The 16,300-nt window shown below is 38.8% G+C and overlaps 1 protein-coding gene across 4 annotated transcripts in view; it reads left to right on the forward strand.

Annotated features, from left to right (window-relative positions):
- The first annotated feature begins 407 nt into the window (after positions 1-407).
- ATG4B_1 (Cysteine protease atg4b) overlaps positions 408-16,300 on the forward strand; it is a 36,444-nt gene continuing 20,551 nt past the window's right edge. Inside the window, exons 1-4 of one of the 4 annotated variants that reach the window (XM_051212497.1) lie at positions 408-497; positions 533-631; positions 4,635-4,808; positions 6,444-6,542. In XM_051212497.1, coding sequence (XP_051072683.1) covers positions 479-497; positions 533-631; positions 4,635-4,808; positions 6,444-6,542 — 391 coding nt within the window. In that variant the 5' untranslated portion in view covers positions 408-478. Of the gene's footprint in view, positions 498-532; positions 632-4,634; positions 4,809-6,443; positions 14,973-16,300 lie in introns of those variants that run through there. The other 3 variants (XM_051212500.1, XM_051212499.1, XM_051212498.1) reach the window with 3 other exon arrangements.

Consider the following 16,300-nt stretch of genomic DNA (forward strand, 5'->3'; position numbering starts at 1 on the left):
GGTCCTTTGTTTTTGCTCCATTCATCACTAATAAACATTGAGGCCATAACAAGAGGGTTCAAAAACCGCGATCTTATAAACTTAAGGTGAAGTTCCATCTTTCATACCGAGTGGTCATAACTGGAAAGCCATAAATTAAGAAATAGTATTAGCTCCATCGGTGAACATTTTTAGTAAGAAGCTTGGCTTTCACTGAGAAATAAACTGTAAGTGTTAACACATGTCCATCAACCTACTATCATTATCACTGAAGATTGACTGAAGGCTGAACATCATTGTTGAAAACTTTTGTAAAGAAACTGGTCCTTCGTGTAAATGATTGCTGCACGTTATAACAAAAGCCAAATGGTTAACAGCATTCCTCGCCGATGACAATCAATGGACACATTGAATACTTCCAAATGTGTGGCGGTTATGATTACTACTTCGCTACTGAAACAGGGATGTGAATATGTCCAACTTGGTTTATTAATGTATCATGGATTCCCAGTGGGAGGGTTTGTTAAATATTAATTTGAAGAAGTTTCTATAGCAGTTTTCAACCATTCAGGTTCAATTCCTGACCATCCTTATCTTCCTAGTGTTTCTAAATCTGTTTATATATTGGGCTGTAAGTATGACTCTTTAGATGGTAAGTGTGAATGTATTAAATGTCCTCCATCATTTGTGTTTGAAATCTTTGTTCTGGCTTTTGCTTACACTTCACTGTCGAGTTTAAAAACATTGGGCTGTACCCAAAGACCTAGATTATATTTAAGGCACACAAAAAAATAAGGGACTCAAATAAATGCAGATTCATAGTCAAATACTTTAAAGGTATCCCGAAGTAACTTCAATGTGAGCTCGATTCCTAACATTGCCATCCAGTCTTTAATTCTAATCAGAAGGCTCGTTTTGGAGTTGCTTTGATGTACCTTACAAGTATTTCTCTATGATTTTGCTTCTATGTGAGTTATTTATATGTCTTCTGCATGTAATTATTTTTAATTATCAATAAGTTAGTATTCATTCTATAAATTTCCAAAGGTAAGGGCGATTTATTAGTAAACGTTACTGTTTACAAAATAGTCCCATTCTTTGGTCGAAGACCTTAGACAATATAGCTATAAACAGTTGGTTCGGTTGCAAAACTGTGGCCATCGAGTTTCAAAGAATGCCTTAAATGATTATTTATTCCTTCGGATGCTGTCACCGAATTTCACTCGAAACTGTGGTTTATTATCGCTCAAAAGTCCTCCATAAATTAAAGTCTCACTAATATTTGGCCTTTCAAAATGTAAAACTTGAGTAATAACTGGATATAGCAAATCATTCGCAACACCACAATCAAGTGTCCTAAGTATTCAGAGATCTCGAGATTTGTTTTTCAGTCTGTTCTGAAACTATAAGTCGAGGCACTAAATGCTTATCTTCCCATAGTTTCAAATAAATTTTCTCAGTTTTGGGAATTGCACTAATGGGTTATTGTGCCAGGTTATTTGGTAAATAATACTTTCTTAGCTATGCTAGTTTATTCCCATAGTTGTTTTCAATTAGTATAACTGCTCAAGAGACTTTGTTGTTGACTTAAGCCTCCGAACGATTAGAAATCAAAGACCTTGATTGCATCCGGGCTGCAATCCGTCGGGGCATAGGCGGAGATGACGAAAAGACATCGTTTCTCATGCCGATCTCTTCTCACTTTGATGGAACTTTCTAGTAGCCCCCAAATGCCCTGGTATGGCCGAGAGTGGGATGAATTCTACCACCAGTTGACTGTTCTTCTCCAGAAAGTGCGTTCGACAGATATCGTAGTACTAGCCAGAGACTTGAATGCTCAGGTCGGGCGTCTAGGCACAGAAGAGAGTCGTTCAGGTGGCCGATGGGGACTTGTTGGTCGTAGGACAGATAACGGGGACCGTCTACTGCAACTGTGCACAGACCACAACCTGTTTCTGGCTAGCACTAACTTTCGGCACAGTCATCGCCGATGTGCCGCCTGGCGTCCTCCCTCTGCATCCCAAGCCTGGACTCAGATTGATCACATCGCAATCAGCTACCGCTGGCGTGGTTGTGTACAAGACTGCCGCTCCCTTTGGAGTACCTATCTGGACTCTGACCATGCCTTGGTCTGCGCCAATCTTACCTTACTTTTCAGTGGCCAACGAAGTGACTGCCATCAACGGATTGATATTAGCAAGCTGGTTGCAACTTCTGTTGCTCGTAAGTATCAAACCGAGCTACAAACACCTCAGGCAGAGTGAGGGCATACAAACACCTCTCTCCATTGTTCCATTCTAGCAGTGGGGTTAGGCAGCGTTGCCCAATCTCAGCATTCCTCTCCAACTTAGCCATCGATGACATTCTGGAAACAGCTCTGATGGATGTAAGTGATGGCGGTGTGGATCTGTTGCCCGGAGAAAGACTTCTTGACCTTGAATATGCGGATGATATTGTCTTACTGTGCGATAATGCCCAAGGCATGCAATCCGCACTTAATCAGTTGGCAATCAGTGTCCGTAGGTATGGTATGTGCTTTGCACCTTCGAAGTGCAAAGTACTTCTACTAGACTGGCAGGATTCTAATCCTGTACTCACCCTGGATGGTGAGCAGATAGAAGTAGTGGAGAAGTTCGTGTATCTAGGTAGCTGCATAAGTGCTGGTGGGGGTGTGAGTGATGACATCAATGCACGTATAGTGAAAGCCAGAGCGGCTGATGCCAATCTGGGCCATCTTTGGCGCCTTCGTGATGTCAGTCTGGCTGTAAAAGGTTGGATCTACAACGCGTCGGTGAGAGCAGTTTTGCTCTATGCTTTTGAAACTTGGCCTCTCCGAGTTGAGGACGTTAGACGACTCTCTGTGTTCGATCATCGGTGTTTCCGAAGGATTGCTGACATCCAGTGACAACACCATGTTATTAATGCAGAGGTTCGGTATCGTGTGTTCGGGCACAGAGACGATAATGCAATTGGTGTCACCATCTTGAAACACCGACTTCGGTGGCTTGGACATGTTCTCCCAATGTCGTCCCAGAGAATTCCACGTCATGCATTATTTGCCGACTCTGGGACTGGTTGGAAGAAGCGGAGAGGTGGTCAGTATATGACATGGTGTCGTGGTATGAAAGAAAGCTGCAAAGGGCTGGCTTCTGTGGGTCCTCCAAGACTCCCTGGCTGAGGTCCGAGATATGGTGCAACACAGTGGCTAGGGAAGTTATCAGATATGGCTTAGAATAGAAGCCAGTGGCGATCCTGCTGTAACCTTTTTTTACTTTCTTCATAAAAGTGGTTGTGTCTTCCTTAACTGAAAGAATTCTTCTGATTGTACCTTTCCGTTCCCTCTATTATTATTATTATTATTATTATTATTATTATTATTACACTACCTTACACCAATCTCTTCGTTATTGTTCTTTTATTTTTTAACGCTCCTTACCTTTTTTCTTTTTCCTTCTCTTTAAATTCTCATTGTTTTGTGTGGCGCATATATATTGGCGCTGTCTTGTACCAATATTTATGTGTTCAAATAAATAAATAAATCTTTTAACTACGAAGTATTTTTACAAAACTAGTGAGGGCTTGTCCCTGCACTCACTCTTTGTTATGAACCGATAGTAGCTAAGAAGTTTGTGTATGTAGTCAGTTGTCTGAGTGTTGGTGGTGTCGTGAGTGATGAGACCCACCTGCCTATAACAACAGCCATAGTGGCTTATGCCAATCTGAGCCAACGTAATGTTAGTGTGGGCGTAAAAGATCAGCTTTATAATTCGTCAGTGATGGTTGTTTCCCTATATCCTTGTGAAACCTGGCTTTTCCGAATTGAGGATATTAAGCAACTCTGTGTTCAATCACTGTTGTCTCTAAAACATTTCTGACATTCAGTGGCAACATTATGTTAGTAATAGTGAATTTCGGCAATGTGTTTGCTCAAAGTGATGACAACTCACTTGGTTTCACCACCTTGAAACATTGACTTCTATGTCTCGGACATGTGTTACAGTTACTATTCCAGTGGCTGTCGCACCATGCATTAATTGTTGACAGAGGTTAGTTGGAAAAGAAAGAAGTGGTTAGTCTGTGACAGGTTCCTGGGGTATGTAAAAAGCTGTATAAGACTGGTGTCTGTAAGTTCACGACTCCCTGGATGTGTTTGACTAACTGGTTGAACCTTGTTCAGGTCCGAGAGATGATGGCTTGAGATGCTATCAGAAATGGCTCCGAATAGAAGCTATTGACGGTCTTGTTGTAGCTTTCCTTTACATTCTTCATAAAAATGAGCGGAACTTCTCTAACCGGAAGAATTTTTCTTAGTCGTATTTTTTCAAACGAATTTATCTCTCACTATAATGTGCTCTTCTTCACTTATTTCTATTCGTTTATTTACTTGATTATACTCTCCTCCCTCTTTTCCTTCACGATTACATATTTGTGTGGTGCTTATTTGTTTTGGCTCCCATTTGTACGAATATTTATGTTTAGATAAATGTGATTCATAAGACTGATTCTTGGGAATCTTATTATGGGAAACATGTACGAAGCTAGTTAACTTCATATATTTTTTTACTACGCAGTTTTATCTTTCACCGTGAACTGCTTTTTCCCTGTGACTATATTACTGTTTGTTTTTGTTTACACTTTTCTTTTTGCTGTTCCAGATAGGGAGGAAATTGCACGTCACCTAAAGTCTCGACTATGGATGACTTACCGAAAGGGTTTCTCCCCAATTGGCAGTCGAAATGGTCCTAAATCAGATGCTGGATGGGGTTGTATGCATCGCTGCGGACAAATGATTCTTGCTGAAGCCATGTTAAGATTTCACCTCGGACGAAGTCTGTTTATATATATATATATATATATATATATATATATATATATCGAGCTTTTAAATTTACTGTTTATAACATCATTGTCATTTGAATGCTTAATAAGTTGCCTATAGATTGTTCTTACTTCATTAGGAATAAAATTTAAATTATAGGTTGCCGACTAATTAAATTCCAACAAATAACCTTATACAAAAGATAGAAGTGAATTGATTTCATTTCTTTCAAATATACAAGAATTCTAAAACTGTAATGTTAAACTTTATCACCAGGTTGGTTATTAAAATCTAAGTGATAATAATCTCTTTCTGTATATATTCAAATCTACTAATGTTAAGTCCTAATTTAATGGACTAAAAAATAAATTGATTTTGTCTACATAATAGTATATCATTTTGTGAATTATTTATCATAGTCTCAGTTAGTCAGTCTTGAGTGCTGTCAGAGGTATGAGGGTGGTCATCACTTCCCGATTGCTCACACCGTGGAAGGGTTCTTCTAGAGGTACCTGAAAGGGAAATTGGGTTAGAGGTGGTCTTAATGACCTGAAAGCGTGAACGCAGTGCGGTGCCCAAAAGATAACTGCTTGAGGTCGGTCACACACGACCTTTTTATGAGTAATTTTCGTGTTAACTCCTTACGTTTTGAGACCTTACCGCCGGAGATGGGTATACGTGGGATAAGGCGAGGTGTGCATTTTTAGGGTCGACCTTTTCTAACCCCACCTCTCCCTGTGGGAGGGCAGCATCGCGGTCATGCTGGTTGTCTGAGGGAAACACCTTACTGCTGTCACACCCCTGTACAGTCAGCAGTATGGCTTCGCCTTCGGACCTTGGGTTTGTTGCTTTTAGTCTTACCGCTCTTCAACCGACATGTCTGGCAATTTAGGGCCTTGGGGGAACGGTTGTTCCAGCCATTATAGCCCAGTTGCTTCTTCAAGATAGGCAAGCCCGACCACCACGTCAAGGTAATAACAACGGTCGAGTTATCATAGTCTTGCCATACTTGTATCTTTTCCAGTAATGATGTTTATTTCTTAGTAAATAATAATTTTTTTTCGAAAATATTCCAGAACACAGATGCGTTGAATAAATATCTACGTTTTTTTGCAAATATTTAGTATCTTACCAATTCTTTTTCTCATGATAACTTCATGTTTATCGTAAAGATTTCAGCTTTTTGTGGTGATTTTGACCGCGTGTTGAAGAAACATGCCAATCTTAGTTACTTGTGGTTCGGATGTTTCACAAAGTTCATTGAATAGCACTACGACTAATGACAATTAATGCTGATATATATATATATATATATTACTCCTTAGAAGATGAAACCATTTCCTGGCCAATAACATCTGTCAGTTAAGCGATTTTTGATTAACACGACGTGACCTCATTTGTGGATTTTGATCATATCACTATTACTGAGTTTAGTTGTTTTTGTGTTGTCAAATAAATCTCTACCTGCGTCAAAGAATGGTACTTCCATTATTATTTTCCTTATTGATTGAGCGCAATAGAAGTAGAGTAAAATCAAAACTTCTTTTACTGATCAATATTTACTATCACATCTAAAGTTTGTATATAATATGATTCCTTTATTTTAACAAAATAACCCGCTAATTATTTTATCACCATCTTTCAGCGTGGAAATGGAGTCCTGAACAAGAAAGCCCGGAATATTATCGTCTTCTACAAATGTTTCAAGATCGACGGTCTGCGCTTTATTCCATTCAAACTATTAGTAAATATAATACTTTTCCTTGTTTTATAAAATCGTGGTGTACTACTAACTTGTTTAAGGTATTTGTCGCCAGTATTTGTAAAACAACTAAAACTTTACCAACTGAATAATATAAATCACGTTACTTAAGTACATAAACTTTAAATAGGCTCTCTTTACGAACACCATCGGTTGAGTTATAGCTTATGGTGAATTATCATTCAAATCATTAACCTAAAGTGGTATTCGTTGGAGTTCCTCACTTTCCTCCTTTATACCTAATTTTGTCATGGATGTTCATTTATCAACTTAGGAATTTCACCAGCTTTGATGGAATAATCTTTTGACAAATTTTCTGCACGGATTCACAAAGCTCTCCTGGTTCTCGCAAAATTACATAATTTATGGCGTAAGCGAAATGCCAGTCTTCTAACCTAAGCGGGAGTATACCACCTATAAATCTACTCTTCGGCTGCAAAATATGGTCCATGAAGATATAAGACAGGTTACCGATAGAACTTTAAGCATCGATTTCTTCGAAGCAGCGATCTTTTTTCATGAAATGACTGGGTGAATAGTGTTGGAGTTAGGCAAGTATGGTAAATCGACTGAGATGATTAGAACATATTTTACGTATCTCCAATTACCCTGCGCGTCGATGGGTATTATTTGTTAGTGTAGAAGTCATTTGAAAAAGAACCAGAGACACCCAAATCAAGATGTAGCAACAGTCCATAAAGTTATTGTCTGTTGGTAGGTGGAGACTACGTGGTTAAAGTCGACGCGATAACTGCAATCAGTGGCTGAAGACGTTAAGTGATATGACTCAGAGTCAGCTACAATGGGGCAGATGCATCTACATTTTTCTCAACATTCTGAATTCCATTATTCCTTGATACATAATTTTTCATTATTATTATCGTTATTATTATTATTATTATTATTATTAAATAATAATAATAAGAAGAAGAACCTCATTCTCAATTATTAGTCTTTCTCAGTGTCGTCACTACGTTACTTCAACTCTGTTATTGCACTTGTTTTTTTATCTGGTCGTATTGATATGGTTTGGTAATGTGAAATAAAGCATGATTGTGTCAGGTTCTCCGTTGGTTATGACTGGGTAATCATATTTAGATTTATCTAGTATTCTGAAAGCTATTCTATCTAGTCTAAACCGACCATTAAAGTAACTAAAGTGGATTTGAACCTCTGATTATTTGATCCTCACTGCTTAATAGTTTCATAAAAATAATTATTATTGGTCACTCCTCAGGTACTATTTGATATGGTGTACAATCTAATAAAGTATGGGGTTGTCAAAATAAAGTTTATAAATTCGGTACTAAACACATGATTAATATATTCAAATTATTTCCTAAATCTCGTTTCATAGGATTCGTTCCATGAATAAACATTAACGTTTACCAGTCTGAACATGTAGATGTCTGTTTTATGCATACTAGTTACACAAACCTTTCTGGTGATACGAAACTACTTTTTTGGTTACTTCAAATTAATCCTTGTTATAGACTAATCAACAGCTATTTCAAAAATGATTGCAAGTATACTTCTGTTTAAGCTTTGTATACAATTAAGTATCTATAACCTAGTACATATATTGTGCTTTTAATTTGGGCTTTCAAGATAAATACAAATTCTTTAAAGTTCCATAACTCAGTGTAGACTTCTAGATATGAATCAACGTGATGATAATCTCTATCTGCCAATTATAGGCTCAAACCCTGTGAAGAATAGCTAGTATACTTCTGGTAGACTTTACAAACTGTCATTCTAAATATATCTTGCAACTAAATATATCCTATTAAAATGACTTTATTCAGCGCTTAAACAAAATGAATTGGACTTCACCCCATTGCACAAGTTAGTGGCTATCTAAACTCAGTAGCTAAATGGGTAATGCAATGACGTTTGAAGCAAATGGTACTGGGTTCGAGTCCCGGAGTATATATCAAATCTGGGATGCAGGTCCATCCTACTGACGAGTCCCAAATCGGACGAAACGCGTGTCCTGGATCCCTCTGCTAGCCAGCATCTATCTTTGCTTATAATGCTTGTGGATTAAGGTAATATCAAGCGAATACGCACAGTGTGCACATATGCCAATAAGTGACTGATCAATTGCAGTCTTAAACGTCAATGGGAAGATTCAAGTAACCACCATAAAAGTGAACTAGAGAAACTATGTTTTTTATCAATGAAATGTTCAACGTATACTTGCTGATTGTTTTGAAAAACAACCGTTTTTGTCTTGTTGAGACTCAATAAAACAGTGCTTCTTCGACCTCCACAAAATGTATGCCTTCATAGAACTTAAAATCCGTGCCAGTCACTGCCTCTTTTAGAAACCTTATTCCTAAAGTATTTGAAGTCGTGATCACCCTCTCTTGTAGTATACAACGATCATACTGCCAACTGTTGATTTTGTTTTATTAAATAACAATGGATTACTAAGTAAAAGAATGCAATTCGGAAATCTCGTGTTCTGTTGATAGCCAAACTTTACATGTGAGTGGTTATTACGTCCTTGATCTGTCTTCCCAACAATATACAGAAATGAACTTGTCCCGATTTAGGTTAAGGCCTTGACACTAGAGCTAACTGGTTCAACTTTGAGGTTATAAATGAGTGAGTCCGTACTGTGACTAACGGCCTTGGGCAGAGATAACAACTATTCTGTCACCTGATTAGTTGACAAGCGAGAGGAAAGACGAGTTAACTTGAACACTACTCAGTTTATCTCTAATTCAGATTCAAATTAATGCAAAAAGTTACGTCAATAAATAGATGACTAACATGATCACGACGTCCAAACGATTATAAAAATACAATTATGTCCAAACTGGACATTATGGAAGTAAAGTCGAGTACCGAAGATTACGTTTAAATTACAATAACTTTGCAACAAAAAAGGGTATGGCAGGAAGCTTATGGTTTATGGAATCACTAGGAACAAAACTAAGCGTTAGTATTTCACAAACTTTGATTTATGTGAAATAGTGTTCCTAAAAATGCCGTCCTTTGTTCGTCGTAGCTTCTTTGTTTCTCTATTCACGTCAGGGATTGTAATACTATATAATTGTTCGAGCCAAAATAAGCTAAGCGACATTTGAACCAGCAGCCTGCTGATTGAATATCGAGCCATTCAACTAATAAGCCACCAATTCATTTACTTTATAAATCCTGTTTAAAACTGAATTACTACTTTGTTACGATCCAAAACTATAGTCATTTTTAATAAAAATAACTTTTCTGAAGGTTAATACTGTCACTGAGTGAAACAAAGCATGCAGTTGCTTAGTAGTTGAGGTGTTCGGCTTTCATACATTACGTTGCGACTTGAACTCCACTCCATCTACTTCGGTCTGAGCAAGTGAGTATTATCACAAATAGGAATCTTGTTGCTTCTACATGATAGAAACTACACTTTAGACTGATGAGTAGAAATAAGGATCTTTGACGTTTCTCAACTTAATTTAAGTTGATTTTTCAGAGTAAATAAACAAATAACCGAAATTAAATTAAAGTTCCAAACTTGTGTTAGGATATTACAAATATATCCTTATTTTGTTATTATTCTACCCAGTCCCTAATTTATTTGGAATAATCAAGTCAATGTGTAAGAGACATGTTTATATGAAAATTAATAAAGGTCAAACAAATAAAAGTTCATTTGAAAATAATCAAGAGGAGAGAAAGAATAAGAAAAATTGTCGTGTTATCCTAGGCCATAGAATGACTTAAGGATTACAAGGTAAATTCAAGGTTATGACAAATTGTTTTGTTCACATAAGGACAAGGTATGTGTTAAGATAACAGAATGTGTTTATACGCAAGTGATGTGAGAAGAATTTCATTCAACTAAATATTGACTACGGTCTGTGTATATTAAGAAAAACAGATCATTTTTATATATGAAATGAATCAAAAATGCCAAAGACTGCATTAAACGTAGATAAATAAGATAAGTAAACAAAATAAAAGAGGAATGTATATGTAATTGAAGGTGTGTGTTATTTTAATGTTCCAATCAATTGTTTAACATATTCAGATAAGATAACGGATTTGAATCATTGAGCGTATTATCTATCAATTAGTTACTATGTCATAAATATATCAAATGGCAAAAAGGAGATCAGGTTTACTTATTAATTATTAGTTGCCATGGGACAGCTAGTTGTATTCCATCTCTCCTATTAATATTAATATTGCAACTGTGAGTCTGTTCCTTTTTGGGATTTTTATATATCATTACCTTATTTTTTTTATTTTTTTTAAACATTGTGATTTTTTTTTCGTGTTTTTTCTTGGATATATATATTTTCCCCTCGTTCATTATCGTACTTCATACTTCATCATGACTGAACAGACACCTAAAGTACTCAAGCTTAAGACTTTGTCCCCGCCTTCGTTTCAACTGATGCCTTTCTAGCCCGACAACATCGAAGCCTGGTTTCGCTACGCAGAAGCCGACTTCTCCGAGCACGGCGTGATCGACACACGTGCACAATTCCTCGCAGTAGTCAAGGCACTACCGCGCGAATTCAACAGGTACGTAACACCTAGTATGTTTACTAGTGATGTTTCCGATCCTTACGAAATCTTAAAACGCTCGATTCTTAAACGAGGAGACCTAACCGATCGACAAAGGTTAGATCAACTCTTCAATAACATCGACCTGCAACACGGTTCTGTGACGGACATGTTGCAACGGATGAGAGAGGTAATAGGCCCAAGAACTTTCGACGAAGGTCTATTCAAACAACTCTTCTTGTCAAAACTTCCCCAACAGGTGCAAGCAGTTCTGGTCTCGTTCCAGAACAACGCCTTAGACGAGCTAGCTGCATCTGCCGACCGCATTTTAGAAATTACGAAATCTACTACCGAGGTATTTTCAGTCAAAGAAAAACCTCAAACGACTCAGAATGATATAACCGAGTTATGTCATACACTCACGCGTTGTCTTAATCTTCGTACCGACTGTAAGAGACCGCGCACTCCACGTAGAAGCATTTCACGTAAGCGATTTGTCTCTAGACCACGAGAGACAGATAACCCCGACTAGTGCTGGTATCATAACCAGTATGGAAAGTTTTCCAGAAATTGCAGAAAACCCTGCAATTTTCCCAACACGAAACCGAGTGACTCGAAAAACAACTCGGGAAACTTCCAAGCCGGCACGCGTTAACGGCAACCGTAGCCGGCGAACAAAGCCGTCTGTTATTCGTCACAGATGTGACAACGAGAGCTCGCTACCTCGTCGACACTGGCGCAGAAGTTAGCGTTCTCCCAGCAAATCCTAACGACCGACTTCACGAATCGACCCTAAACTTACAGGCGGCAAACGGAAAACCGATCGCTACGTATGGCAAAAGGTACGTTTACCTTAACGTGGGTTTACGCAAACCCATTCACTGGATTTTCGTTGTTGCAGATGTTTCTATGCCAATCATTGGTATGGACCTTCTACAACATCACAATCTGATCATCGACACGCGCAAACGGAGGCTAGTAGACGGAAACACTAATTTATCCGTTTGCGTAACTTCTTTTACTGGTTGCAAATTATCCCCAGTCACAATTAAACATATGATAGACCCACTCTATCAGCCACTATTCGATAAGTACCCTGGGATACAACAAACTCAACCGAGATTACCGTGTGTAACCAGCAACGTTACACATCACATCACGACTACAGGACCACCTGTATTTTCTGAAGCACGACGACTAGCTCCCGAAAAGCTAAGGTTAGCGAAAAACGAGTTCGACCATATGATAGACTTAGGAATCATACGACCGTCAAACAGCCCATATGCATCTCCGTTGCACATGGTCCCTAAAAAGGACAGCAACGATTGGCGTCCAACTGATGACTATCGACGATTGAACGCGAAAACCATTCCCGATCGTTACCCGTTGCCTCACATTCACGATTTGACAGCTACCTTGAAAGGTACAACTGTCTTTTCGAAAATCGACTTGGTTAAAGCGTATAACCAAATCCCTATGGCTACTGACGACATACCGAAAACAGCTATCATAACTCCCTTCGGACTCTATGAATTTTTGCGAATGCCTTTCGGCCTAAGGAACGCTGCTCAAACATTCCAAAGATTCATAGACGACGTTTTTCGAGGTCTCAACTTCGTACATGCGTATGTTGATGACTGCCTAATCGCAAGTCCGGACAGAGAAACACATCTCAAGCATCTGGATCTTGTTTTCGAACGATTACAAAAACATGGCATTACTGTAAACGTTCAGAAATGCCAAATTGGAACCGACTCATTAGACTTTCTGGGACACACTATCGATGCTCAAGGTATCCGACCCCTTAGAACCAAAGTGGCGGCCATTCTGGATTACCCAGAACCGACCACCGTCAAGCAATTACGCACGTTTAACGGCCTCGTAAGTTTCTATAGACGTTTCATACCCAAATGCGCATTACCGATGAAACCTCTGTCCGACCAACTTCGTGGAAATGCGAAATCCATTAATTTGGACGACACCGCACGAAAAGCATTCTCCACAGTTAAGGAACTGATTGCTAAAGCAACAATGCTCGCACATCAGGACACCGACGCACCGATTAGTATCGCAGTAGACGCATCGGACTCGGCAATCGGAGGCGTCTTACAACAATGGGTTAACAACTCCTGGCAACCCTTGGCATTTTTCTCTAGAAGGTTGCTAGACACCGAATCGAGGTACAGCACATTCGGTAGGGAACTCCTAGCTATGTATTGTGCTGTACGGCATTTCCAACACTACATCGAAGGTCGTGAATTCACTCTTTTCACGGACCATAAACCGCTCACTTTCTCGTTAAGCTCTCCTTCTGACAAGTACTCTCCCCGTGAGTCTCGACAACTGGACTACATTTCGCAGTTTACTTCGGATATTCAACACATCTCTGGAGCAAACAATGTAGTTGCAGACGCCTTATCTCGCATAACTTCCTTGAACAGTTTCCAAGGAATCGACCTTCTTAAACTCGCCGAGCTTCAAAAAGAAGACAGTGATCTTCAGCACGAGTTATCGTCCACAACACTTAAACTATGCATCAAACAGATGGGAACAGGTAAGGAAACCTTACTTTGTGACACATCTACAGGAAGGGATCGCCCAATCGTGCCGAAACATTATCGACGCAATGTCTTCAATACATTGCACAAACTTTCTCATCCAGGCGTCCGTGCAACCATCAAGCCTATAGCAGAAAGGTCTTGCTGGCCTGGAATGAATAAAGACGTGAGGGAGTGGGCACGCTCCTGTGTAAGCTGCCAAAAATCTAAGGTTATCAGACACAATAAATGTCCCTTGGGCTCATTTAGAACTCCCGATGCTCGTTTCGACCATGTTCATCTGGATTTGGTAGGACCTTTACCAGATTCAAATGGATACTCTTATCTCTTAACCTGCGTAGACCGTTTCACTCGATGGCCAGAAGCAGTGCCTATCAAGGACATCACTGCTGAAACAGTGGCTCGCACCTTCGTCGAACGATGGGTAGCAAACTTCGGTTGCCCTTCAACCATCACTACAGATCGCGGACGTCAGTTTGAGTCTGAACTTTTCCGTCGTCTGACCACACTTCTAGGAATCACTCGCTTCCGAACGACCGCCTACCACCCACAAGCAAACGGGTTGGTAGAACGCTTTCACCGACAACTGAAAGCTCCACTATCAGCTGCAAACGTTTCACAGTGGACCGACGCTCTTCCACTTGTTTTACTAGGTATTCACAATGCAGTGAAAGCTGACATTGGATACACTGCGGCCCAACTCGTTTATGGAACGACACTTCGACTTCCAGGAGAATTCGTGGATCCTTCGTCCTCTTCAGTGAACATGGATCTAACCTCCTACACGAACAGGCTTACAAACGCAATGCGTTCAGTTAAACCTGCTTCCACTCGACCACAATCAACCGATGTTTTCGTTCAACCTGACTTACGATATAGTACACACGTTTTCGTTCGTCGAGACTCGCATCGACGACCATTCGAATCAGCATACGAAGGACCCTTCAAAGTTCTTCAACGTGAATCTAAGTACTATATAGTCGACAAGAACGGAACAAACGATAGCATCAGCATCGATCGCTTAAAAGCAGCATATTTAGAAGGAAATCCTATTCACGTCGACTTTCTTTCGGTACAATCGCACAACACGACTCCTACACATAATTCCTCATCCGACAACCAACACTAGCGATGATACTCCGAATGTATCTGAAAATAAACGTAAAACGACGCGTTCTGGAGGAAGAGTAAGATTTCCAGAACATTTAAACGACTACTGCACGTAAGGCACTACTCGACATTTTATATTATCTCGATTTTTCTTTTTACGATATATAATATTTTAAAAAAAAAACAATTTTAATATGCCTATATATTTTTATTTTTATTTTTAAAAAAAAACAAAAAATTATTTTTTTAACGCTATTACGTGTGCTTGAGTATATTTTCCATTTTTTCGCCGACATTGTGTTTTCACGCACATACGAGTGTATTTCGACATGCACTTACACTTTCTTTTTTCTTTTCCAGGACGACTGGAAAAGAACGATGTATTTTACGAGGAGTCGAAATTTTCGTTGTAACTTTCTTTTTTTACTATGTTGTACATCGGTCCCATGTAGTAAGGAAAGACGACCAGACGCTGCTACACTTAGTAAGTTATCAGAAGGGTGTTTACCAACGACAAACTCGTTGGGTTTAAACTTCTGGCTGGCCACGTCTTAGGGTCGTCACTGCCCCACTAGGGGGGGAGTGATCTGTAGCGGTAAATAAATCCCCAAAATAAATAGCTATAAGTCTTCGACATTGGATGCTGACCATATGTTTTATTGGACTCATCTAGCTGAAGGCGCTCGGTCATGCATCCGCACCAGATCACGTGTGGTAACGCCGTGCTCAACATCAACCGCAATCGCTAGCCAGATTAGATCAGAGAATTCCGATATATTGGTAATCGCCAAATACACTCTTCCGATCTCCTCGACTCTGTCTTTTGATTTCTCTTGGTGGGAACGAAATATATTAGAAGGTGTTACTGGTAAAAGCGTTGTCAAACACTGAATACCTGTGACATCATCATTAATATTAATAGGAAAGATGGAATACAACTAGCTGTCCCATGGCAACTAATAATTAATAAGTAAACCTGATCTCCTTTTTGCCATTTGATATATTTATGACATAGTAACTAATTGATAGATAATACGCTCAATGATTCAAATCCGTTATCTTATCTGAATATGTTAAACAATTGATTGGAACATTAAAATAACACACACCTTCAATTACATATACATTCCTCTTTTATTTTGTTTACTTATCTTATTTATCTACGTTTAATGCAGTCTTTGGCATTTTTGATTCATTTCATATATAAAAATGATCTGTTTTTCTTAATATACACAGACCGTAGTCAATATTTAGTTGAATGAAATTCTTCTCACATCACTTGCGTATAAACACATTCTGTTATCTTAACACATACCTTGTCCTTATGTGAACAAAACAATTTGTCATAACCTTGAATTTACCTTGTAATCCTTAAGTCATTCTATGGCCTAGGATAACACGACAATTTTTCTTATTCTTTCTCTCCTCTTGATTATTTTCAAATGAACTTTTATTTGTTTGACCTTTATTAATTTTCATATAAACATGTCTCTTACACATTAATACAACTACCCATTTAAAAAAATCCTTCAAGTTGGTTGGATGACTTATTCAGTA

The sequence above is a fragment of the Schistosoma haematobium genome, chromosome ZW, assembly GCF_000699445.3.
Source record: "Schistosoma haematobium chromosome ZW, whole genome shotgun sequence".
Taxonomy (NCBI): domain Eukaryota; kingdom Metazoa; phylum Platyhelminthes; class Trematoda; order Strigeidida; family Schistosomatidae; genus Schistosoma; species Schistosoma haematobium.